A 27589-nucleotide genomic window follows, 5' to 3' on the forward strand; every position below is an offset into this window, starting at 1 on the left:
TGAGCTAAGCCAGGGGCTCTACTGCCTTCGCTGCTCCTCTTCCGTCAGCTGCATGCCTGGTGCATTGCTTCAGCTCTCTGGGCCTCCGTTTCTTTGCTCATAAATGCTCTCCCAGGCAGCTGCCCCTAACAGTACGACATCTGTGAATCACGCTGTATGCTGGTGGTTTTCTGATGTCACCCTTTCCTTAATGAGAACTGCTTTGTAAAGTCAGTGACTGCCGCTCTAGAAAGTGTAGTGGCTTTTATGTGCTAAAGGCTGAGAATGAAAACTCTCATTTAATGTTCTAGATTTTGTCTTCCATAAAGAAGAGATTCTCTTGGGATTTGCTGGTATCATTAGTAATGAGGTGGCAATTTCTAATCATAAATTCTCTAGATTAAAACCAAAAGGTTGCCTTAGTTTGTTAAGTGACTCTGATGTGTCTGCAAAACTCGGGACGTTTGTTTGTTTGTTTGTTTGGCAGCAGGGGTAATTTTATAACAAAATGATCGATCAACAACAAAGGGTTATTTGGAACCATTATAATATGTTAAGAATCAGAAGGTGGATTTTGAATGAAGGCTTGAGGCGTGGGTACTCATACTCTACCTGACAGTCAACAGCCAGGAAGAAAAAAAAAAGACTCTAAAATCAGTGTCTAAAGCAAAAGGCCTACATTCTCTGGACATCACTTAACTAATCAATCCTTAACTCTTCATCACCTGTCAAGTTCTTCAGACCTCGCTATTTACTTACCAAATAAATTCACAGGCACGAGCTATGAGTTTCCTACATTATCTCACTTAATTCTCTGCGCTGTCTTCTGAGACAAGTGCTGCTTTCCTCCCTTTAGAGGTGGGAAACCAGGCTGTTCCCGGCTTTGCCAACCTAGTTTGCCCCAGATTTGGCTTCAGCAACAGAAGAGAGATCGCTTTCGCCCTCCTCGCGATGTTCGGGGCGATATTCCTGGCACCTGAATCTCATCTTCCAGAGCACCCGGCGGCCGCCCGGGCAGGGAGTGGGACAGGGGCCAGGACGCGGCGCCGCGGGTGCCCTTTGGATCCTGGCGGGCCCGGTGCTGACCAGGCGCACTCGGCGGGCGGAGGGGCGAATCATGGAGAGGCCGGCGCCCCGCGAGGTGCACATGAGCCAGGCCATCCAGCCGGCGCACGCCAACTCCCGAGGCGAGCTGAGCGCGGGGCAGCTGCTCAAGTGGATTGACACCACCGCCTGCCTGGCAGGTAGGGGCGCGGCGGGCCGGGGTGGGCCGGAAGGGGTCCAGAATGGGGGGCGGTGGGGTTGTCCGGGGTCCGGAATGTAAGGGGCCTGGCGTGGGGGCGGGGGGCTGGGGGTACAGAGGAGGGTCCGGGATGGCAGCGTGTCTGGGAACTAGGGGGCGGGCTGGGATGTGAGGGTGCGGATGGCGGGATGCAGGATGGATGGCAGGACTTGGGAGGATCCTGGATGACCCATCCCCGTGCGTGCGGAAGCCCCCGCCTGGCTCCCAGCCGCGCCACGCCGAGACCAGGACCCGGGATGAGTGAGGAGAGGAGGATGTTTTGACTTGTGAGCCCTGAGCAGCCAGGACCATAATGATTAAGCTAGTTCATCCAACGCTGGGAATGACCTAGGACAGAAGTTCTCAAACAGTTTAGTCTTAGGACTCCTTTACCGCGTTGTATAAATGAGGACCCCAGAAAGCTTCTATTTATGTGGGTTATTTTTATCCATATTGGCTTATTCGAAAGTTTTAAAACTTAATTCATTTAAAAGGAACAGGAATGAACCCATTACATATTTTTTTATTGAAAAAATAACTTTATTTTCAACAGTAACAAAAATGTGCTTAAAGGAGTGGTATTGGTTAGGTTTCTGCACATCTCTTTAATGTCTGGTGAAACAGAGGATTACTCGCTTCTCAGATCTGTTTCTGCATCAGTTTGTTGCCTAACACACCCTTATGCGGCCTCTGCCCAGGTCCTCTGTGCCTGACTTTCCTTTTGCCCTTATATTCTTCTCTTGGCCCCTTCCATGCATCACATCTCAGCTTAGATATCACTTCCTTAGAGAAGTCCTTCCAACCACGTTGACATGTGCACCCATTGGTCAACTTTATCGCAATGCCCTTTCCAACTTGAACCGTTGAGGTACGAAATGTCCAAACCTACGGCAGAAAATAAATATTTATAAGAGTTTATTTGAACCAAACTTTCTAAGCCAAGATTTCTTCATTTGTAAAATGGAACTAATAATTGTACCAACCTCTTAGCTCAGGGCCTGGCCAGTAATAAATGCTTAACAAATGCAAACTATTGCTATAGTTCTTTGCTTCTTGGTCCCTAGTGCAATCTACTAGAGTGCTACAAATACTTAGTAGACACCTGATATGTACAATAAAAATTTAGTCTTTTATTAGTTATTGCACCTTAATTATCATTTAAACCATTCAAAATTGGTAACATGTTGGTGTATATGATAACACTTTATTAGCAAGAATAGTTTCATAAGCTCAACATCCCATTCCCTTGTGTCAGGTAATGGGAATGAGTGTTATTAGTCAATGTTTTGCAGAATATATCTGCAAGGGTCCATTAGTTTTCTGGAAATCTTAAAGCACTAAAAGGTTAATGACTGGCTGGCCCTCTGCCACTGAATAGACTTGGTAAAAGATAGGACTGATTCAGATAAGTCTCTGGAAATCAGTGGGAACTAGACAAAAGTCTGATACACTGAATTAAATTGATCCCACAGTAAGTAGAGGGTGAGCAAAAGTAGGTTTACAGTTGTGAGTATGTAAAACACAGATTATTCTTAAGTTATTCTTTATTAACGATTGTAGTATTTATTTGTATTACAATGGTAAGCCTACTTTTGCTCGCCCTGTGTTTATACTCTGATGTTTTTATGTACTCTTCCTCTCACTAAATTTTATAGGTGGGAAGCTCATCCTCCCCGTTCCATCACTCAGACTTCTGCTGTGGTTAGTTTTCTGATAACTCAGTTTACGTTATGTTCATGTTTGGACAGTTATTTTCCAACTAGTAAAACCAGAATGTCCAGATTTCTGCAGAATTGAATCATAGGGAGGAATGTTTTAAATACTTAGAAGATTTCCTTACCTCTTATATATTGCAGTTAAAGTAAGCCATAAAGCATACAAATTCAGTATAATTCACTGTTTTCATAATGTGGCACCAGGAGTAAAGTCTCCAAAATGGGGTTAAAAGTTCGTAAAGAGCCAATGCATTCTGTTTGGGTTTTAAGTGGCTGTTCCTCAAAGTCAAATTCTGGCAGAAGCACATGTCCAAAATTTCCCCAAAGAGAATAAAATCTGATATTTTTATATAAAGTGAAACCAACAATTAAACTCTCTCAACAAATTAAATGCAGACATAGAACATCGAAATAACTGGAGTTCCTCCCTAACCTCGCTCCACCCTCGTCAGTACTCTCCTCCTGCAATATAGTTAATGCACAGTGAGTTTGGTGTGAATCTACTAATAAAAAATAACAGACATTCACTAAATACCTACTGTGTTTCTCTGGTGTCCAGAGAATTTCCTCTCTGATTTGGGGTGTGCTCTCAAGGTCTCCCATACCGTTCAGTGCTTACACTGGCTAAGTGGCTTAACTACATTTAGCTGCTGGTTGTGTGGGATAATGGATACAGCTTTGATGCTTTGTTTTGAAGACAAAAGGAAGGTAGTACCTAGCAAAACTTTTAAAGTTAGCACCAAGTTACTAAAATTGCTGTTTGAATAACTTGATATGCTGGGTCCTGGTATTGAATTTCAAATCAAAGAAGAAACTATAGTAATTTTCATGCAGTGGAAATATAACTTACACAGCAAAGGAGCTGTTATGATTCAGACCATCCAGAGCAGGGGTGGGCAAACTTTTTGACTCGAGGGCCACAATGGGTTCTTAAACTGGACCGGAGGGCCGGAACAAAAGCATGGATGGAGTGTTTGTGTGAACTAATATAAATTCAAAGTAAAGGAGCGGAGGGGAGAGCAAGAGAACCGGATAGAACAGCCGGATCCGGCCCGCGGGCCATAGTTTGCCCAAGGCTGATTCAGAGTGTGGGCACAGTAGTCTTATATTGAATGAGAGGATGAGTCACTAAAATAAATCCACTTAAATTGTACTCCTTCCCCCCTAGGCTGAAATATTCAAACATTACTAATACAGCCCATTTTTGCCTATTTTTTTGAAGCTGAGAAACATGCTGGGGTTTCCTGTGTTACAGCCTCAGTGGATGACATTCAATTTGAGGAGACAGCTAGGTAAGGGGAACTGCTCTTCCATGCCCTTCTCCTGAGTGTATTGGTTCATTTAAAACATGTAAGCTTAATCGTGTTACGTCAGTAACCAATTTCTTAACAAAATAAATAACATTTGACCCAATGTAAGTCAGTAAAAAAATTGCAGGACCTACTTTTAATAAACTTTCTTAACTGTAAATTCAGTCCTGATTTTGTTGAGAAATAGCTGCTGGCATTATGTAGTATATGCATTCTGGTCTAAGGCATAGCAAGGTTTCTTGAAGCTGATTCCTAATGGCTCCTTCTTCTACTAGAAGAATAATTAATGATAATAAGTATCTCTGTGATGGTGGATGGCATCATTAGGTTGTTGGGTAAACATTAATTTATCTGAGTAAAGATGTTAAATTATGAAAAACATTTTATGTGTGGGAATGTGTATGTGCGTATATATCTTATTGTAGAAAATTTCAAGATATACAAATATTCAAACATACACAAAAGATGAGAGAATAGTACCATGTATCTCCAAAGACTCTTCACCTACCAGTAACTATGACAATGATCAACTCATGGACACTCTGGTTTTATCAATTCCTCTCTAGATTCCCACACACCTGGACTATTTTGACATAATTCCAAGGGATCATCTGTGAAAATTAAAAATTGCTGAAAATTCACACTTATTTGGAAATAAATTAAAGCACCATTATTAAATTTGGTAATGCCAACAGTACATTGTAATAAAATATCTATTATATACTTTCCATCCTACAATCTGTAACTTAGGCTTAACTAGTAACCTCATCATTGAAATGCTTTTGCCATTTTGTGTTTGCATTATCAGTATATATTTCTAAAAGATAAGGCTTTTTTAGAGAACATATAATAACAATTACTATACCATTAACAGAAATGATCATTTCCAATGTTCTCAATTTTTTTTAAATTTAAACCATTTGTTTATTAAATCAGGATCCAATATGGTTGATATGTCTTTTAACATATAATTTTTCCTTTGACATTTCTCTTGCAATTTATTTTGTAAACAAGCCTGGTCATTTGTCTTAAAGAATTTACCACATTTTGCATTTTCTCATTGTATCCCTGTTCAGCATGTTCACATACTTTTGTATTTCTTATAAACTGATAGTTACGCCTAAAAATTGATCTGATGGAAATTTGATATTTCGGTAAAACCAGTTCCTGTCAAGAACATATACTGTCTAATGACCATTATTTAGAACCATTATTTTATTAGATATTGGTAAAATAGTAGTATGCTAATTCTATGTGGGTTTTTTTTTTTTTTTTTCATTTATCTTCTGAAATATTTGTATAGAGAGACCCTTTATCTCTTTAATTACTTTGCTACCCTGAGGTAAAGTTTGTCCAGGAAAGATAGACTTAATTCTTTCTCTTTATATTCGTGCGCCCTTTAGCAGTCCAGGAGCCCTCGGGGAATGTGCGACACCCTTAGCGCTCTCACCACCTCCGCTAAGCTCTCTCGCCAGCCATCAGCCCAGCTTGTGGCTGAGAGGCGCTCCCCCTGTGGGAGCACACTGACCACCAGGGGGCAGCTCCTGCGTTGAGTGTCTGTTCCCTGGTGGTCAGTACGTGTCATAGGGACTGGTCATCTACCACTCAGGCGATTTGCATAATACCCTTTTATTATATAGGGTAGTATCATTAGGAGCCCATGATTTTTAACATAATTGATGCATTTTAATTCTGATATGATTATTCTTATGGATGCTCACACTGCCCTGTCTTTGGACAGTGGAAACTTCTTCAGTTTGGCTCTGAGTTTTGGACATAACCCCAAAGTTAGAATTCTTTAATAACTCCTTTGCTTTCTGGTATGACAAGATGGGCTCATTTCATACATTTTCTCACACAAACTCAGAATCAGAAATTTCTTCCAAAGAAATGATAAGTAGAGATCACAAGCTGGGCAGGAAACATTCTCATCAATACAGAGTTGGTCATTATGTTTAGGCCTTTTCAGTGGACAGAATTAGGAATTATGTGTTTTTTAAAGAGTTTATACTAATACCTCTAATCAATTAGGATTATATGGTTCTATTTAATTTCTTTAATTTCATGTTTGTATAATCTTGGTTGGTTTGGGGGGTTTGGTGTGTGTGTTTTGTTAATCCTCATCTAAGGATGATTTTTAGAGAGAGTGGAAGGGAGGGAGGGAGAGAGACAGAGAGAGAGAAAAAGAGAGAAACATCATTCCAGAGAGACACATTGATTGGTTGCCTCCCATGCACACCCCGACCTGGGCCAGGATGGAACCTGTAACCCAGGTACGTGCCCTTGACAGGAAATCAAACCCACGACCCTCCAGTGCATGGGCTGACACTCTAATCATTGAGTCACACCAGCCAGGGCTAGTCTTGGTGTTTGTTGTTGTTGTTGTTTTGTTTTGTTTTATATGAAATACCTTGATCCTTAAAGACATAAGCAGAATTTACAAGAAAAAGGAAGAGAACAGGTTGTTTGTTTCTGGTCTGGGATAGTTCTCTAGGACCATGGGGTAGCTGTCACCAGTTTTTAAACCCTAAGTAGTCTTATCCAATGAGATACCCAGTTCATCTCTCCAACCTAACTGCTTACATTTATCTATTTGGCATTTATTTATTTATATACAAACAAAATTAAGTTAAATAGAACCAGATGCATTGACTAAGCTCACATACTAAGTAGAAAATATTGATATGTATTTTTATCTCAGCAAAATTACAAATTACTGTGGATTCAAACTTATTTGGGAATAGATTAAAGCACCATTATTAAATTTAGGAATGCCAATGGTACAGTATAATGCCATATCTATTATGTACTTTCCAATCCTAAATTCTGTAACTTATGCTTAACTAATAACCTCATCATTGAAATATGGTTTTGCCAATTTGCATTTGTATTATCAAAAAGGATTTGTGGTCACTAAGTTGATAAAAAGTGAACTCATATTTTTTATATGCAACCTGCACTATAAAAAAAGAAAATTGAAAGCAATATATAGGGAACCATATAATTGAGTTGTAAGCCATATTAGATATTTTTTAAATTCACAAATATGTATTGCTTATATGAAAAGTACTACTTGTGCTCAATAGGATATGTGAATGATAATGGCACTATTCTGGAGTGTGGCAGTTGTTCAGTCTGGTGAGAGTCAGATAAATACATAATCATCAGAATAGAAAGTATAATATAGGTACATGCCTAGGATGAGATATAAACTCAGTTCTTTGGGGTAGTTAAAAAGTGCATTTTGACTGGGAAATCGGTGGAGTTTCATGACAGAGGTAGCATTTAATGTAGGCCTTAAATGACATACAGATTTTCATCAGTAATAATGTGGAGTAAATGGATCACCGGGCAGCACTGAGGGCCCCTGTAAACCTAGTAAAGCTGATCAGTTTTAGGGCCAGCTTGTTCGTAGTTTATTTACTTAGTTGTTAACTAATATTTTAAAATAAATATCAATTGTATTGGTTTTGTTTATGTGTTTGTTTTGATTTCTCTTAAGAAAACAGCTGCCATATTGTCAAAGTATCTGTTGCAGATCTGGAAGACATTTTCCACACAATCTTTGGCAAGGCCCTTTGCTGTTTAAATAGAGGTAGTCAGCTAACGTATGTGTGGTTCACAGTGATTGGCATCTGTTTTTAGTGCAGTCTTTTTTATGTTATCATTAACCTGAATTTTTCACGCACAAACATTATGAGTGTGATAAGGTGAAACTGCTCTATGGCACATGCATTTAACTAAACCTTTAAGCCTGGAATGAGCTATGCTAGGATTACTGAGATCCTATTTTTGTTGTTGTTGTTTAATAGAGTTGGACAAGTTATAACCATCAAAGCAAAAGTTACTAGAGCATTCAGCACAAGCATGGAGGTAAGAGGCCCCTTTCCTTACTTCTATCTGTTGGTGCTAATAATGAAATTAGAAAATGCTTATCACGTAATACCAACTTCTTAAAAAATTATGATATAAAACTGTAAATGCAATATGGTAATTTTGTGTGCATGTATACACAGACTCAGACATTTCATATTTTATATATGAACTAGAGGCCCAGTGCACGACATTCATGCATGGGAGGCGGCGGGGAGGGTGTCCCTCAGCCCGGCCTGCACCCTCTCCAATCTGGGACCCCTCGTGGGATAACCGGCAGTCAGACATCCCTCTTACAATCCAGAACTGCTGGCTCCTAACTGCTCGCCTGCCTGCCTGATTGCCCCTAACTGCTTCTGCCTGCCAGCCTGATCGTTTCTAACCGCTTCCCTGCTGGCTTGATTGCCCCTAACCACCTCTGCTTTGGCACTGCACCCAGGACCCAGGATTCCCTCCTCCAGCTGACCACAGGCACCCTGGATCCGGGTTTCCCTCCCTCTGGTCAGCCATAGACACCCAGGCTGGCTGCAGCCTCAGGGGATGGTGGGCAGGTGGCTTGGCCTGGGCTGCAGCTGCAAGTGCTGGCTCCCGGGACCACGGGGTGGGCGGCTTCTCCGTCTCCCGGGCCACAGCCAGCCACAGGTGCTGGCGCCTGGACCACAGGCTAGCGGCTTCTCCATCTTCCCTGGGATGCAGTGAGGGCAACTTCTATGGCTGGCTGCCGCCTGGGATCACAGGGCAGGCGGCTTCTTCATCTCCTGGGCTGCAGCCAGCCTCAGGCACTGGCACCCGGTTTCTTGTCTCCCCCAGGACGTGGGGTGGGCAGCTTCTCCAGCTGGCTGTGGCTTGGGATCATGGGGCAGGCGGCTACTTTATCTCCCAGGCTGCAGCCAGCCTCAGGTACTGGGGCCCAGTTTCTCCGCCCCGCCCCCCCCCCCCCCACAGGACATGGGGCAGGCAGACGTGGGGCAGGTGGACATGAGGCTTCTGAGGCTGGCAGCGCCTGGGATCACAGGGCAGGCGGCTTCTTGGTCTCCCTGCTGCAGCCAGCCTCAGGCGCTGGCGCCTGACTTCTCCGACCCCCACAGGCCCAGAGCTGCTGGGGGGCAGGGCTGCCGCCATCTTTTCAGTTTAATTTGCATACTCACTCTGATTGGCTGTTAGGTGTAGTGGAGTGATGGTAATTTGCATGTTTCTCTTTTATTAGTGTAGATAAATAATATACATTTTATATTTCACATATATATGTAACCAGAAGAAAATTAATCTGAGTGGTGGGATTACTGTTACTGATATTTCCTCTGGATAGTTAGATTCTAATTTTATCATTTATTTATGTTTATATTTACCAACTTTTCCATGGTAAATATGTATCTTTCTATAATCAGAAAAAAAGTTATTTTTCCAACTCTGTAGAACATTATTAAAACAAGAGTATTGCTTAAGAATAAATTAAAATGCTAGTTTCATTGAAAAACCAAAAGAAAAAGAATGGTGAAGAGCATAACTGAATTTTGAATGCTGCAATCCCATCTGTTGTCTGGATGGCTGAAAGTTTATTTATTTTCTTTTCATTTTAGATCAGCATCAAGGTCATAGTGCAGGACACGTTCACTGGCATTGAGAAACTTGTTAGTGTGGCCTTCTCTACATTTGTAGCCAAACCAGTTGGAAAAGAAAAGGTAAATTTTCTGTGTGAGGGACATATTAAAAATTGCATCAGAATGATTATTAGGAAAAGGACATTCATCTTAGCATGATAAATGCTTTCCCAAGATTTGTTACTCATCAGTATTTATCATAAAAGATCAGTCGGTGGTAATGTTATAGTATTAAGTACCTTAGACAAAAGATGTAGCCAGTTTGTGAAAGAGGGAAAAATACTGTGTTTTAAATTATCTAAAGTCATATCAGTTTCTCAAAAATATTGCTTACTGGTTTAGTTCTTCTCTTTTGGGGTTATATAACTCCGAGTTGAGTTAAAATATCTTTTTTATTTTAGCAAGAGCAATTTAGTGAGCAGTTGCATCTTTTGGTCCAATCACTTTTTTATACCTGAAGGAAGGATGTCAAAGTTGCTGAGTTATTGAAGTTTAAAAATAAGCTTCAGGGCATATGGGGTAAAAACGCCCTTAAAGGAAGTACTTTGGCCTAATGTATGTGCCCAGTGGACTATCCTGGCCATTTGCCCAGGACAGCTTTCCCATGGTCTTTTGGAGATTTATTCATTATCATTTCTTGGCTTTTCTTTTTAAAGTCATCATGCCACATGGACGATCCCAATCTAGTCTAAGTATTTTTAAGTGTGATCATTCAACTTAGAAGTCTTTCACTGAAGGGATTGCTCCAGAGGTGGGCGATGTGGCTTCTCCTAGCTCCACTTTGAAAGTGACAAGCAGTACTTCTTACTCTGCCAAAGTGTCCTTCTCAGACTGCCTCAAAGTTTAGAGGTGGGACCACCAATGTTCCCACTGTACTCATTAGAAAGGACAGAACTGCACTCCACAGCGCCTCACTTGAGCAAGGAGGCACAGAGATGGGCCGAGCTGAGTTAGCCCACCATGGTCCCAGGTAGCAGATGTCCCTGCAGAGTTGTGTACACTGGGACACTTCCCTTACTCTCTTCCCAAGATTAAACAGGCCACAGGCAAATTCACATTGCCCAAAGGCATTGCTTTTCAAACTGAAGTTCACTTAAGCTATTATATTATTTAAATACAGTTTTCTGGGTTGTATCCCAGACCTACTGAATTAGAATCACTCATATAGAAACTTGGAATCTATACGTTGACAAAGTATCCCAAGGGTCCTATGTTCACTGAAATTTAAGATGTCGAGATAGGTGTTGCCAACCACTCTGTTTTTCCTGAAGTCCCCAGAAATCTCCAAACTCTTGGGAGTCAGAGAATGTGGGGGTGGGTGCAGAGTTCCCATATCTGAGAGCAAGTGACAGAAAGGAGTGCCCCCAACAACTTCTTTCTACACATGAAGGAGAAAACGGGGGCCCTCATTTTCCCTCCAGCTTTAGACTTCTCACTCCAACTTCAGGGTCTCATAGAAACAGAATGGAACAGTCACACTTCAGTTTCTGCTGAGACTGAAGAACTGTTTTTCTGAAAGCATTTCTGGGAAGTCAGGAGCCTTATGGTTCTTCCATAATTGGTTGGCTCAGATAACCTTTACTGTAAAGCATGTTTCCCAGACTAATTTATTTTCCACTTGGTGACATTCTTATTTGGAATATCATAAAGAGAGGCATGAAAAATCAGTGTTTGATTTGAAGACATAGGCCTACCTGGATCTCTGTCCAAAGTGAGTTTTTTCCAGGACAGAATGGGCAATGATTAACTAGGCTTAGTCCAACAATTGCACAGGCCAGATCATTGAAGGACTCACAAGACCCCATAGAGCATGCTCGTGCAAAGCCTCTTCAACCTAAAAGGAGGCAGAACAGCAGGAGAAAGAACTTGCAGGACATGTGGTCTATGCCAAAAGGTCCTTGATATTTGGTCCTTCACATGTGCCATGACCAGCTAAGCTACCAAGGCAAGAAGGGTTACTATTGGCAATACAGCCACTACACAATTATTGGACCAATAAAACATGAGAGCATTTTAAATTTATTAACCCTGTAAACCAGAAGTCTAAATACTAGTAAACATTATACAGGGGTATTTTGTAAGTGTAGATGTTTTGGACAGGACCAACTATCAAGGACCTTTTGGCATGGACCAGATGTCTTCATGGATATTTTGGACAAGAAAGAAACCACAGGCAAACAGCAGAGAGGTTCAAGGCTGCCAGGCATTGCCCTCAGGGTCCTCTTCAGTCACATAAAATGTATTTTATCTACATTGGTTTACAAGGTGACCTTTTTATACCCCTCTGGTGGTCCAACTAAAACAAGGCTGTGTAAGCAGTTAAACCAGTGCAAGCTATCAGTCTATCCAAACGAATTAGACAAGGCAGTGTAAGGGAGTTTAGACTTGAAGCAGCGTATTATAAATCACTAGATACTTCACCCGTACCTTGGCCAAGGGTCAGCACTGGCCTTCAGTGTCCTGGAAATAAGCATGGCACTACCATAACCATGGCACTACCACACGCACAGGTCAGCAGGCAGGCATTTCTGAAGAAGCTTGAGCCCTTGGTTCTATTGCATCACACTTCCAGGCTTCTGGAGTTGTTTAAAGCTTGATTCTGACATATTTATTCTTTAAGTTTGCTTATTAGATAACTAGAGGCCCAGTGCAGGAATTTGTGCACAGGTGGGGTCCAGCTGGTGGGGGCCCATCGGGCTGGGTCAGCAGGGGGGTGGGGCCACGGGTGGTTGGTGGCTGGCCCCGCCCCCAATGGGGTGTTGGGGGCCGATCGGGGGCCAGGCCTGCAGGGTTGGGGGTGGCGATCAGGGCCTGGATTAGCCTGGTTGGCTGCCAAGTGCATGTCATAGCCACCGGTCGTTCTGGTCGTTCTGCTGTTCTGGTCACTGGGCTTTTATATATATAGATGTTTTCATCATGTGATGAAATTTCCAAATTGAGAATATTTCTTGGTAAATAACAGCTTTCTCTAAAACATCTTTATTCCTTCCTTTTGATGTCTAAACTTTGCAAATGGTAGAAAACATTTTTTTCTTTCTTTTTTTTACAGATAGGAAGGGAGAGGGATAGAGAGATAGAAACATCAATGAAAGAGAAATACTGATTGGTTGCCTCCTGCACGTCTCCTATTGGGGATCAAGCCCGCAACCTGGGCATGTGCCCTGACCAGGAATCAAACCGTGACCTCCTGGTTCATGGGCCCACGTTCAACCACTGAGCAACACCGGCCAGGCAGAAAACATTTCCTGATAAGAATTAAGTGACATCAAAGTCCATCTCCTCATCATTAATTTGAAGAATTTCTTATTTTATAGTTCTGTTAAATTTTTTTAAAATCAGGGGAAATAATATTTGAAAAACTGCTTAAAGCACATATCTTGTACAAAGAAATAATTGTCTATATTGATTTTTTTAATTTAAAAATATTTCAAGGAAAATTTTTAGTCAAAATGAAATGAGTGTGAAAACACCCATAAATTACTTATTTTGAGTTAGAAAACAATGTGGCATATCATTTGTTTTTTGCAAATGTCATGTTGTGCTTTTATAATTTAACAACGCGATGAGAGGTAAATGTTTTTCTTTCTCTAGATTCATTTAAAACCAGTCACACCTCTAACTGAACAAGACCATGTGGAATATAATCTAGCTTCTGAGAGAAGGAAAGTGCGATTACGGCATGAAGAGACCTTTAAAAACCTGATGGAGAAGAGTAGCAAGTTTGAGGGTCAGTACATCTTCCTAGAGGAACTTGAACCATATGACTGTGACAGTGAAGGGTCCTTCCTTAGGGCACATTTATTCTCACCTTATTATTACAATTCAGTCCTGGTGATGCTAGAGATCTTTTCCAGCATACCCAGTGGCTGAAGAAGGAAGGGCCTGGCCATTCAGAATAGAACTGCTGACACCTAAGCCCGCTTTAAGTCAGAGGATCTCCAGGGGTGGAGATGTGAAAGGGCAGTGGGGACCATGCTGTTCTTACTAGTAACTGTGTGCTCAGTAATGATAGATGAAGGAAGGAAGGACAATGCCATATGTTGATCTGGTGCTTCACGGTTTACTAAGCAGTTTCTCATCTGTTATTTCATATGAGCCGCATATAATCTCAACAGAGGAAAAACCTGAAACTGAGTAGTGAAGAACCTTGCTAAAGATTACAGGGGATACGAATGAAAGTGATAAGATTCTACTCCTATTTCTCGGCTCTTCCACAGTAACACTATGATGAGCCAAAGTTCCTCAGTTCTTGGCGGTGATTTCCTGGGCTCTTTGAGGCCTGGTGGGGCCAGAATGGCAGGGAAAGGAAGTCCTCCTTGCCCCTCATCTGCCCTTCCTATTGACTCCCATCTCCTATAGCCCCAAGGAAGATGACCTGTGGTAGAGAGCAAAGAGTGAAATGAGTGAGCCAGCCTGAGCCCCTCTTATCACCACTGCAGGAAGGTGAAGAGGCTCATGGAGGGGCCCCATCCCCTTGGCTCTGAAAGCAGACACAGGAAAAGGACAAGGAAAGGAGAAGACAAGAAAGGGTCAGGATAAGAATGTGGAAAAAGGAGAAGGAGGAAGAGTGAATGCATACGAAGGCCAGAGGAGGCAGGAAAGGCAGAGGCAGGGGTGATTGACACCTATAGGCTTTATTCTTTCCCACGTGACATCATCATGGTCCTGGGGCCACCTCACAGACAACCTCTGGGTTGGGAAAAAGTTTTTCAAAGGCTTCTACTCATTGATGATCTTTTCAAGACAATGCCCATTACCAAATTGACTTCATCATTTATTTACTGTGCTGAGAAGAGTGAGCCTCCTTTTGTAAAGATGACCTCAGTGCTAAAATATGTTTTAAATGCATTTTGCTAAAGTAATCAAAGAGCTGAACCGGGGGAACAAGAGCATTACTAGAGAGAAAATTCAAGGTCGAAGGAGGCGGCCATGAAAAGGTAGAACTATGTCACAAAGGCTCCATTAGGCCATGCCAAGAAGCGTGGCCTTTCTCTGTCCTTGATGAGAGCCAATGAAGGGTTTTGAATAGAGCTGTAGCATAATTAGGCTTGATATGGTCACTCTGAAGAGGTGAGACTAGAGGCATAGAGATCAGGCAAGAGGTGAGGTATGGCTATACCAGACAATAGGGCGAGAAGGGAGGGGAAGAGTTAAAAAAAAACACAAGAGGTAAAATCAGCAGAATATGGTCACTAATGTGGGGAGACAAGTAAAGAAGAAGGCTAGGGCAGTGGTCGGCAAACTGTGGCTCACAAGCCACATGTGGCTCTTTGGCCCCTTGAGTGTGGCTCTTCCACAAAATACCACGTCTAGGCGAGTCTATTTTGAAGAAGTGGCATTAGAAGAAGTTTAAGTTTAAAAAATTTGGCTCTCAAAAGAAATTTCAATCGTTGTACTGTTGATATTTGGCTCTCTTGACTAATGAGTTTGCTGACCACTGGGCTAGGATAATGCTCAGGTTTCTGATTTTAGCGATTAGTTAATTGATGGTGCTATCATCAACATGATGATGAATATAAGGGGTGGAGGGGGCAGTTTGGATGATGAGTTTGGTTTAATCTGACAAGCCTGTGGCATAACCAAAAGAATGAGACCAGGCCTGGAGAGATCAAGTTTGAGAGACAGATGTTTACAGATGTTAATTCAAATGAAGATAGTACCTGTAGTCACCCTGTGAAGGCTCATGGAGACACAGGGTTGTGGGCCAAGAATGGGAGCTGCTGAACATGGCCATGTAAGAGATGATCAAAGGAGAAGGATGAATCCACAAAGGAGATCTGGAGGGACTAGTCAGAGAAGTAAAAGAGAACAGGAGAAAGTGGTGCCATACTTCAAAGGAGTAGAGTGACATGAAGAAATGAATGATCATTTGTGTTCCAGGAAGTGAAGAATAACATGTTTCCACTGAATTGGGACTAAGGAAATCATTGGTGACTTCGGCAAGAGTGTGGTTAGTGGAAATATGAGTGCAACAAGTAGGGTATGAGAAGGGAGACCTTCTGATGACCCTGTAATAGAGGAGTAAAGGGGATGTCACCTTTCTCCTCTTGCAGCCAGTGGTCATGGCCAACAGGAAGTTGCTCTTTTTCTTTTCTTATCTCTGTACTTGTTGCCCATACTCAGACCACTGACACTGCTCTGTTTTTCCCAGCTGGCTGATGCAAGGTGAAAAATAAACAATAAGAACTGTAAAATGAGGATAATAATGGTACTTATTCTATAGGTTTGTGTGAGGATTAAATGAGTTAACACAGATAGATTCTTGATAACAGTGTCAGGCATGTGGAAAATGCTATTATTATTACTATTGTTATTTGAGAGGTCCCCATTCATGGGTAGGATTAGAACAATAGTTAAAGACTGTCCTTTCAAAGAACTTGGCTGTAAAAGGTGAGATAAACAGCCTGGAGCTATGCCCTCGAGGTCAAAGGGCATTATTTTTCAGGATAGGAAATAATTGGTCATGGTTACAGGTTGATCAAGGCTGATCATAGAAATCATTATTGAAGGAGAGGTTGATTATAAGAGAAAGATATTTGGTATCAAACGTGTACTTAAAACACCTGAAAATTGTTATTATTTATTTATTTTTTTGTCTTGGTAGAAAGTTACAGTGATCCCTGCTATTCTGGCCTTTTTCACTATTGTCAGTCTATTGGGAAGCGTTGGTAGGTCTGTTGTTCTAAGCCTCCTTCACTTGCCACGCGAGCCAGGTGAACTTGGCTCCATTGGCTTGTTCTGGAGTTGTGCAAGTTGTATTAATAAACAAAATCAGCAATTTTCTCTACCTGTCTCCACAACACCAACAGTACTTTGAGTACTGGAGACATTCTGAATTAATAACAGGAACTTGCTACAGTCATTCAATGTAAAAGTAGAATGATTGCAATTGACTTTAGTTTATACAGTTTGTGTGGAAGTGGGCAGGTCAGATCTATATGTCTGGTTTAATTTAGAATTATACATTTTTTATGTCTTTTTTAAATCAACCATAAAATAGATTATTCTACATTCCTTTGCACAAAACAACTTTACCTAACTTTATTGATTTGATTTTTCTCTTTAGAAATTTTACTAGCTTTCAAAGGTATCACAGAACTTAAAGGCAATGTCTCTTTGGTATCCTATATAATAAAGAGGTAATATGCAAATGGTCATTACACCGTGAGGTATAACGACCAAACAGCAGGAGGGTGGGGCAGCGAGCTACAAGCCTCGGAGAACTACAGGAGGGCAGGGCAGTGGGCGGAGAGCTACAGGAGGGTGGCGCAGTGAGCTATGTGTGTGCAGCAGAGAGCTACCAGCAGTGGTGAGCCAGGCAGTCCCCTGAGGCAAGCAGCAGTGAGCTACTCGCACACGGATTCGTGTGCAGGGCTACTAGTACTAGTATAAGAGCCAGACCCTGGAGCTTGACGTTACCATAGAGCATGTGATTTGTTGACCTGCTGCCCTGTGGATTGATGGAGTTTGTTTTGGACAGGACATAATGTTCAGAAGGAAGATAGCTAGATCATCTTTGTTATTGAACTATGTTTTCAGAAAACCCAGGGTTCTGTATTGGTTATCATATCAGACATAAGAGATTGGAATCTTTTTCAAGATGTTGTATGATTGAAAGGCATATCATTAGAAAAGTGAGAAAGTTGAATCCAAATTACTCTCTTACAGAAGAAACAGGGAAAAGATGAGATTAGATTATGTAAAAACTAGACTGTTTTGGAATGAGCTCGTACTACTGGCATGTGGAAGCTGGGCATATTGGGGAAGACTTAGATCTGGTTCAAGATTTGGAGCATGTTCATGATAATATTTAGTAAGGAATCAAATCTCTATGAGCATTGCCCTGTGTTGGTCTTTTCTGGCATGGGAAAGAAAACTAGGGCTATAATGACTTGAACATGTGGAATGAATATGAAATTGTCCAAGTAGAATGATGACACAATACTTAATGAACATCCAAAGTACAAGTGTTGATAGACCACTGGGTGAGTATGCGTATTTGGAAGCCTGCAGAGAGGATGAGGTCTGTTTACTGTGCTTAACTTGTGTACACAGCAGAACTGTGAGCCTCTGAACCTGGGAGAGCCCTGTTTCTGCATTGATTGGCAGTTACCTGCGAGTAGGCATGCTTTTGCCCTGAAGTCACTTATACTCAGTATATTTCTGTATACCTGTCAGCTGATGCTTATGTGCATATGGTCTGCCCTAGTACCCACCTCTATGTGTCCCAGTGTGTGCCATGTATGTCTTCATAGGAATCGAGTAGATTTTTTTAAAGTTATTTCTCAGATAAGTACGAATTGCCTTATATTTGAGTATTTACAATGTCTCTCACATTATAAGGCCTTCTCTTAATTAATTTTTAAAAATTGTATCTGTATAGTTGAAAGTATGTCCCCTTTGTTTTTGTTTTGTTTTTTCCCCATTCACCCCCTCCACCCTGCACCCACCCCTCCCAAGCCTTCAGCACACTATTGTGTGTGTCATGGGCTATGCTTATATGTATATAAGTTCCCCAATTAATCTTCCCCTGCCCACCCCACCTCCACCTTCCCTCTTTATTAATTTTCTATTTTATAATTATTTTTGAATTGTTTAAAAACAGTACACATGCACAGGGTGAAAAATTCAAAGGGTATAGGAGAGCACTTACTTAGAAGGTAAGTCTTCCTACTATCTGTGTATCCCAGTTACTCAATTCCCTTCCTCAGAGACAACTACTGTTACACACACACACACACACACACACACACACACACACTCACTCATACTATATAACACACTAGCACATACTGGTAACCCAATATTCAAACAATTATACACCTTTTGTTTTTTCATTTAGCAATATATTTTAGAGATAGTTTATATTAATTTATTTTGGAGAAAAATAAGCCATTTGAATAAGAAAATTTAAACTAAAATATATAGATTAATACTAGTTTTGGATGTTTATATAGAACATCATTTAACCAAATCACTTATTAAAAGAGAGAGAGCCCTGGCTGGGTGGCTTAGTTGGTTGGAGTGTTTCCTATGCAGCAAAAGGTTGTAGGAGAAATAATGATCAACTGCCTCCTGCATGCCCCCTACTGGGGATTGAGCCCACAAGCCAGACATGTGCCCTGAGTGTGAATCAAACAGGTGACCTCTTGGTTCATGGGTGAATGCTCAACCACTAAACCACACTGGCCCGGCAGGTTGCAGGTTCTATTCCTGGTCAGGGGACATACCTGGGTTGCAGATTCGATCCCTGGTTGGGGCATGTAGGGGAGGCAATCAATCGATGTTTCTCTCTCACATCAATGTTTCTCTCTCTCTCTCTCTCCCTTCCTTCCTCTCTCTAAAAATCAATAAAAAACATATCCTCTGGTGAGGATTAAAAAAAGAGAGAGAAGGTGGAAGGTAGTTAAGATTTCATATGCCTTTTAAAGATCACTTTAGGAAACAATCTAATTCTGATTACAGCAGACTTAATATCTGGAAAAAACTAAAATTTCTAGATAAAATATCTACAAACATCTTTGCAAACACATCTCATCAGGAAGACAAATGGGAGAAGATCTTGAAGTCTAGAAATAATTAGAAAAAAATGCAGCAGTGTAAGGAGACACAGAGCTGGCATTTGCTGTGGGAGGACCTTGTAAGTGCTAGAAGTCCTAGACCTTGTGTTCCATGGGCCTGAAAAGGCTCAGGAAATGAAGCCAGGGGCCCATGTTAGGTGGAGGGTTGGATCAGGGAACCTTACCTAAAGCTGCAACCCCCAAAAGATGATATCCTCCATGAGTCAACTGGAAAAATCCCAACCCTGGAAGAGCTCTGCCAGGGATGCATTCCCTTTGAGAACTCAATCAGAAGCACATTCTCATGCAGATTTTGTGTCAGAATTCACATTACTTGTTTGGCCTGAAACAGACCACATGTGAAATGGTGTGTTGCAGTACCCCCTGATGATCAGCAGCCACAAATATACATCCTCTGTGCAGAGATTACTTTAAACCCAGCCCTCAAGAATTCCCACAGATCCTAGGAATATGAGCTCCTAGTAAAATAAATAAATAAATAAATAAATAAATAAATAAATAAATCATAAAAAATAAAAATAAGTAAGTCACCAAAACTCAGAAGAAGCACCAGACAATAGAATGATGCCCACAAAGACTACAGATATTGAATTTATTATATAAATAATATGAAGTAAGAATGTTAATTTATTTTAGGAGATAAAAGAGTATCAAAAGCATTTTGCAGGAACAAGAAAATGACCTAGAAGATCTGACAAAGAAACAGAGAATTTCTACACAAAAAGGATATATAATGATTTAAATTTAAAACTCAGTGAATGAATTAAACAACAGATAAGACAGTGAACTGAAATATAGATCTGTAGGAGTTACCAAGAATGCAGATGGATAAGCAAAGGATGGAAACTATATAAGAGAGGTGAGGAGACACAGAGAATGGAGTAAAAAATCTAACAAGCATCTAATCAGAATTCCAGAAGGTGAGAGAGAGAAAAGAATGGGAGAAAAGTAACGTGTGAAGCAAATGCCATTGACATTTCATTAAGAGGTAACAAGAAAGTTTAGTGAAAAAGTTTTATGTACACACGAAAATATGTCAGACCTCATTATTAGTCAGGAAAATGCAAGTTATAACCAACATGAGATACTACCGTATTTCACTCTCACAAAATTGGGAAAAAATAGGAGAGTCTACAATACTGTTTAAGTGAAAATGGAGAGCAGTGGAACTCCAATAAACAGCAGCAGAAGTATGTTTCAGTGCTATCATTTTGTTACCTAAAAATAATCTGTTGATAGTAAGGACTATCATGTGAATGTGGAAAAATCAGCCAAGTTAAATTTATTCATCTCTTCATTCAATAAATATTTACTGAGCACCTATTCAGGAAATTATCTTAAAATTAAAAAAAAAAAAAACAGTCTTTGCTCAAAGGATCTTAGGACCTAGGGAATCAGATAATCAGAAATCACACAAATAAACATAAAACTATAACTGTGGAATAAAGGGACATGTAAGAGCTTGTAAGAGTGGGGGTTGGCCGCGGAGGTCAGGGAAGGCTTTCCTGAGAGAATGGTGACTGAGATGAGCCAAGTGGGAATAGGAGGTAAGTGGAAGAAGGTGGTAGTGGTGGTGGCTATGGCAATTGCTACTGAAAGAGGAACCAACATGTGCAAATGCCCTGATGTTGAAGGCAACATTTAGTTGAACTGAAAAGAGTTATTGTGGCTGGAACAAAGGGAGGGAAAAATTGAGAGAGAGAATATGATGCAGAAGGGAGATGTGCTAGTGGTAATCAGACCAGCTGGGATGGAGAGGTAGACAGATCAAAAAGGAAGGGCTAGGGGTAATAGGAAGGATTTTATACTAGAAGGATGGGAAGTACAAATATGTTTTTAAGCAGATGACTGAAATAATCAGTTAACAAAGGGGGGAAAAGAAAAAAAAAAGACCATCAATTAATTATAAATTTTAAAATTCTATTAGGAAAGGGAGTTAAAAGTCTCTATAACCACATTTCTCTGCTCATATGTGACTGCACCAAGAATGGCCCCATTACCAGTTCCCAACAACAGCAAGGCACCTCTGTGTTCTCACACTGCAAGCTCAGCTCTGCCTCTGACTGGACAGCCAGGATGGTACCTCCTGATTTGGAAGTCTTCCTCTACCATCTCAACAACAGCAAGTGGGATTTAAGCCTGGCTGGTGATTCATTTGATGATGCAGGCAACATAATTGAACACATTTATTGCTTTGCAGCCAAAGCAAATGATTTCTCCATTGTTGAGAGTAAAAACCAATTTGTCAGTAAATGAAGCAGATATGATTCAAAAGAAGCAGAAGGACACTGAGAAGTACAACATATTGTGTCTTTTCTGTTCATGACTGCATTCATTACAAAACAGTAACCATGGGAAGCCACATTCCTCCTCTGAAGTTGATATACTACAGCAAGCTATTCCAGATTCTCTGTGTCTATGGCCCTCTGTAATTCCAGTTTCTTTCTTTTTAACAACTTTATTGACATGATATTTAAAGTGTATAATTTGATAAGCTTTTTAATTACAGTTTACATACAATGCTATGTTAGATTCAGGTATACAGCATAGTCATTAGACATTCATATAACTTACAAAGTGATCATCCCAATACAGTGATAAGTTTTGAGATATGTATGCACCCATGAAGCCATCACCACAATCAAGATAATGACATAGCCATCAATCCCCAAATTTCTTTCTGCCCCTTCCTACCCTGACCTTTTCCTTCTCCACCCCAAACAACTCGTTTAAATGTGATCATTTTTAATCAAAATTCTGGTGGACTTGTAAGGTAGGTTGGAATATATTCTCTGAAAGGCCCTTTCTAATCTATTATCCAATTCACTCTAAATATCTACCATTCAGATGAAAGTCATTCTGTTGAATAAAATCTATTTATTTCCTCAGGAGTTTTAAGTCTTTGGGAATAATTTAATTTTTCTAAAAATCTCATGGCTTGAGAGTGCTGGTGGGAAAGCAAGGCTGTAGTCTCCAGTCCTGTGGTGAACTCCGCCATCATTAATGTTTACATCCACCTTTCAGATCTCATCTGTGATGAAGAGGAAGAAACAGTTTCCACCAGGGGCACCTCTGTTCAGAGCATTGAACTTGTCCTCCCACCCCATGCAAACCATCATGGAAATACATTTGGTGGCCAGATTATGGCTTGGATGGAAACAGTGGCTACTATTTCTGCAAGGTTCTTGGTTTTGACCTTCGACATGTGATGTTGGGACCAGTGGGGTGAGAGTAGAAAGGGACTGAGATCCAGTTATTGGTCAAGTCAAGGCGACAAGGAGAGGACAGTGTTGTCTTTTATCAAAATGAGAAAATTAGTCATTTACCTGTTTACATTCAGATAAACTTGGTTCAAAAACAAAAATGAAGCAACAGTTCTCATACTTTATTCTGAATTATGAATGTTGATGTTGTGACATTAAAATTCCTTGTAACAATAGTTATAACAAAGTAGATGCAGAATAGAAATAGGAGATAGCATTTACACTTAAAAATAGTCAAGTCACAAACTTTTTAACGGCAATTTACAGTTAGGTCTGACCTTCAAAGGTGTGTTGGAGTCATTATGACTAAAGGATTAACTGAAAAGTATGAAGAAAAAGGGGAAGAATTGGAAGAATCCTTTTAAATTTGCCTCAGTTTCAAAAAAGGTTAGAACATGTAGGTAACTTACCAGCTTTAAAGAACATGTGTATTCTGAAAATGCATTTCAACAAGATTTGCCCTTCTGACAATTTTTGTAACCACTGAAAACTGTTAAGGTTTTATTTTTCCCAAAACTACAAGAATTTTATTATTAATGTGCCTGTAGTTATTACTATAGTTAGGAACCTGTAGTTATCCTTCCTATAAATTATGCACAAATAAAAGACAGCTTGTTTTTAAAATGAGACTGTCATTCTTAATGACAAGAAAGCATTTGAACCTCTTCTATTTTAAAAGCTTACAGTATAATTAACTGGCAGAGTCTGTTCAGCGAGTGTAGGCACAATTCTTTAGAGTAATTGAATGGCCACAGTGGGAAACTAAAATGTAAAAATAATGGAAGTATTTCTGAAATTAAATATTCTTTATAGATATTTCAAAAAGTTTCCACACACAAAAATTGTAAAGTGAGTAACTTGTAGCCTTTTAAGCTTTGTGCAGCAATCTAGGTAATTTTTCTGTGAGGGAAAAATGTTAAGTCTTTTGATAAGTGGGTGATTCTGCTAACTGTGAAGTTGAGGAACTGGTGTGAATGGCACTAGCTGGCTGTTCTCACACTGTGCCCTGCTCCACCCTGGTAGTCCCTGCTCCCTGTGATGGTAGTCATGAGCTGCCAGAATGAAAATAACCCTCAAATTAGAATGAAAGACATTGGCTTGTTTTTCAGAGGGACTTTCATGGGGGACAAAATAAGGGCAGGACTGTCACCACCAGAGGAGCACCAGCATCTTGGTAAAGACCCCATGGCTTGGGGGCATGGTATTTCCCAAAGCATTTGCAGGTGGTGTACAGAACCTCTCTCAACACACATGATCTAGTCATTTGTTTCACTAGAGTTAAAAGATGTTTACTTAGAAAGTACATGGAACACTGGTCTGTTGTGCCTGTGAAGGGAATCAGCGGTTCCTGAAAATATTTAGGAGAATGATCTATTTCTTCTCTCCTTCCCTTTGTTTCATCAGCCGCCTCTGTCGAGCACATCCGCTTCTGAAGTCTGTGGACATGTTTAAGTTCCGAGGACCATCCACAGTGGGAGATCGTCTTGTCTTCAATGCCATTGTCAACAATACGTTTCAGACCTGGTAAAGTGTGTGTAGTGGTCTTTGGCTGCTATAAACGAATTTAAACTTGCACAAAAACATGTTTTAAAATGTCTATTTCAATCTGGAGGTGAATATAGGGACTATTTTAAAATAACCAAGTTCTTTCTATTTTTTTTTCATTCCGTTTTCAAAATTTGTACACATTTTAACCCTGTATTCTGCTTGAGGCCTCCCTATACTGAGTAAATTGTGATAGGTTGGTTTTTATCTCTCATAATAAGAGTGACTGTATGCCTCAGTTGACCAGAATGGTCCTGGTTTATATCTGTTGTAATTATTAACTCTTCCTTTCATTCTCAAGAGTCCCAGTGGCTGTATGGTCCACCAATTCATAATGAACCTGCCATTTATCACTATGAAGTCCAAGCCACTTTCCACTTATTTTTATTACTCTTAATATACAAAGAAGAGATTTAATTTTGTATTCTTTTTAGTATTTTTTCTTTTTAAATGTAAAAAAAGAATATCTATATTTCCTGTCCAATTTCAGTGTTTGATGCTTTTCAATCACAGAATTATTATTTTGAGGGGAGAAAACTTGACTTTGGCATAATTTAAACTCCCCTCCCCATTACCAAAATATGTTCATGAATATATACAAACTCACAACTGGCCTTTTTTCCCACCTGAAAGTGGGAAAGTAAAGCAGAAATGCCCTCAGGGGCTTGCACATCTGATCTGTCGACGTGGAGAAATGGATTTTGGCAGTTGCATAGATTTGCAGACCACAGAGGAAAAACCAGGACCCTCATTTCCTTCTGTGCTTGGAGGAGGAGGTGGTGGTGGTGGGCAGAGGAGGCCCAGTGAGTTCTGGTTCTCTGCCCACTGCCCTGTGTCACCCTCTGCAGTGTCGAAGTGGGAGTGCGCGTGGAGGCCTTTGACTGCCAGGAGTGGTCTGAGGGCCTGGGCCGTCACATCAACAGTGCTTTTCTCATTTATAATGCTGTCAATGATAAGGAAGAACTGGTCACCTTTCCCAAAATCAAACCCATGTCTAAGGTAAGTTATTAGCACCATGGAATTTCCTTTTTTTCCCCAAATTACTCTAATCCTTTGTTGAAATGCCAGGTTCTTGAGTTGTAATGTCATAGAAATGAGCACTCAGAACAAGATCAAGCAGATAGAGTTTATTAAAAAGAGCTTGTGCACAAGGGAGTCAACCAGAAAGGAGAGGTCGAGCTCCCGAAGGGTTCTTGTGGATGGCTTGGGGTGGGTGTAGGGCTAGGGAATGAGGAGGAGGTCAGTTGTCCCATGATCGTCACCTGGCGGTGGTTGATCCCGGGGTAGTCACAGATGTTTTCCATGGTCAGTGGACCACTCAAAGGGCCTATAAAATAATGCTTGGGCAAATACTCTAGTTACCATTTAATAGACAAAGCAACTATTTTGCAGAACACGATGTGAAGAAGGAATGTTATTGTGCATTCTTCCCTTTAAGGATGTGATTAGGTTAATTTCAACTATGGGAAGGTTTCTGAGCAAGGAGCCATAGTCGGGCCTCCAAGATGGAGTCCAGATATTACCCCTATACTGTCTCAATGGGGGCCCTGCCTACCTCACCTCAACTGGGCCATGCACTGCTATTGGAAGCATATTGTCTTCCTTTCCCATTTCTGATTCTCTTCTCCCACTTTATATTTGCTTCTCTGTGCTGCTCCACGTTCATGGGAACTACCTGCAGTTGCCTTATTGCCAACTCTCACCAGAGCAGCATTCACACAGACACGGGGTCCCAGTTATCTTCTTCAACTGACTGAAGAGAGAGAGACTTAAGATTATTGCACTAAAGTATTAGAAATTTATTGATTTTACTTTGTTTTTTATTATTATTAAAGGATGATTTTAGACGGTATTGTGGAGCTATTGCACGCAAGAGAATTCGTCTGGGCAGGTAAGGGACCTAGGTATAAGGATTTTATGGTATAAGATCTTACCTTGCAAATTGCATACCAAAGAGCTGCTCTCTGTGTGTCTAGTCCCACATAATGAAAGGAGAGAAGGATGTTGTTTTCTGACAGTGATGAAAATTGTTCTTCCTGATTGTTCCACCAGTAAAAGCAGCATTTTAAACTGCTGATTTCAGCTCAAGAAAGTGTGTGTCATGGTTACTGTTGTGTGCTAAATACAGGGAAGAAAACTGTTATTTAACATTTTTATTTTTTTTTCCAGAAAATATGTTATTTCCCACAAACAAGAGATTCCACTTAGCATACACTGGGATATTCGCAACCAGGTGACAGTTTTATGATTTGGAGCTCTTCATGTAAAGATCACATCATTACAAAAACAGAAATTCCCTGTTTAACTGATTCAGGTTGTGCTTACACAGGTTACATGAAAAAGTGAATCATAGCAACCAGTCATCTCACAATGAAACAGAACCAAGTAACTGGTTACCAACCAGTTGCATCGCTGCCTTGTTTGAACTGTAGATACAGTTCCCATATTACAAACACAGGATGCTCTGCCTTCAAATGCATCTGAGCAGCATGGGACATTGTCTTAGCACGATTTTCGCTGAATGACATGCCCACCAGCTTGCATTTTTATAACACAACAACAAAGTATTAGTTGTTTTCATGTTTTGGGCCATAAAATGTAAAGGAAAATCCAAGTTTATTAATACGTTATACTAAAGGGCAATCTTGTCTTTGCTTAGCACACCAATTAAAATCATATTAACTTGCTAAACATACAGGCCTCATGTTACCTTGTCTGAATTCTGAATTAAGAGTTTGAGACAGAAGTTATTACCTGTAGCATAGTTTTAAACTCGACATAATCACTTTGGCTCTAAAAGTACCCATTTTCTAAGCAGAAAATATTTGTTCACATATCTGTGCATTGAACTCACAGCTTTTTAAATATTTGCATTTTAGGTATCCCTGAGTGATGACAATGTGGAGGCTTTCAAAAAGCTTGTGGCCAAAAGTGGGTGGGAGATCACCAGTGCTGTGGAAAAGGTAGGAGGTATCCTATATGCACAAACAACTCATTATACATCACAAATAAAAATTGTACACCTGAAAACTATTTAATTTTATTAACCAATGTCACACCATAAATCCAATTTAAAAAATTAAAAAATAAATGATCATGGTGGTGGTGGTTCTGCTTGTACTACTGCTTTTAATAAAGAAAAAAAATCTTTTTGGAAAACTATTTCTAAAAGTCAAGCCTCATTTCAGCCCTGTCTCTACTACTCCATGCTGGCTGATTTGGGGTCTTTCAAATACACCCTGCACCCCCTCACCTCTCAGCTTAGTTCTCATATCCCACCTCTCCCCTCCTGTCTCTCTGCCCAAATCCTAGCTGGTCTTCAAGACCCAGCAGAAATGCTTCCCGAAAAGCCACTCCTATCAGCCCTGATTGAAGGAACTTTTCCCTCCAGGAACTCCCTTCACAATTACTTCTTTAAAATCAACTTGTCAATTAATTAT

The 27589-nt window shown here is 40.5% G+C and overlaps 1 protein-coding gene across 7 annotated transcripts in view; it reads left to right on the forward strand.

Moving 5' to 3' along the window:
* The first annotated feature begins 995 nt into the window (after positions 1 to 995).
* ACOT12 (acyl-CoA thioesterase 12) overlaps positions 996 to 27589 on the forward strand; it is a 35791-nt gene continuing 9197 nt past the window's right edge. For 2 of the 7 annotated variants that reach the window (XM_080678891.1, XM_080678892.1), the window contains exons 1-11: positions 996 to 1223; positions 4199 to 4268; positions 8099 to 8159; positions 9740 to 9841; positions 13352 to 13487; positions 22366 to 22522; positions 24009 to 24128; positions 24998 to 25148; positions 25985 to 26040; positions 26319 to 26382; positions 27029 to 27112. In XM_080678891.1, coding sequence (XP_080535017.1) covers positions 1097 to 1223; positions 4199 to 4268; positions 8099 to 8159; positions 9740 to 9841; positions 13352 to 13487; positions 22366 to 22522; positions 24009 to 24128; positions 24998 to 25148; positions 25985 to 26040; positions 26319 to 26382; positions 27029 to 27112 — 1128 coding nt within the window. In that variant the 5' untranslated portion in view covers positions 996 to 1096. Of the gene's footprint in view, positions 1224 to 2916; positions 2963 to 4198; positions 4269 to 8098; positions 8160 to 9739; positions 9842 to 13351; positions 13488 to 22365; positions 22523 to 24008; positions 24129 to 24997; positions 25149 to 25984; positions 26041 to 26318; positions 26383 to 27028; positions 27113 to 27589 lie in introns of all 7 variants that reach the window. The other 5 variants (XM_080678894.1, XM_080678893.1, XM_080678897.1 and 2 more) reach the window with 3 other exon arrangements.

The sequence above is a fragment of the Plecotus auritus genome (assembly GCF_963455305.1).
Source record: "Plecotus auritus genome assembly, chromosome: 7".
Lineage (NCBI taxonomy): Eukaryota > Metazoa > Chordata > Mammalia > Chiroptera > Vespertilionidae > Plecotus > Plecotus auritus.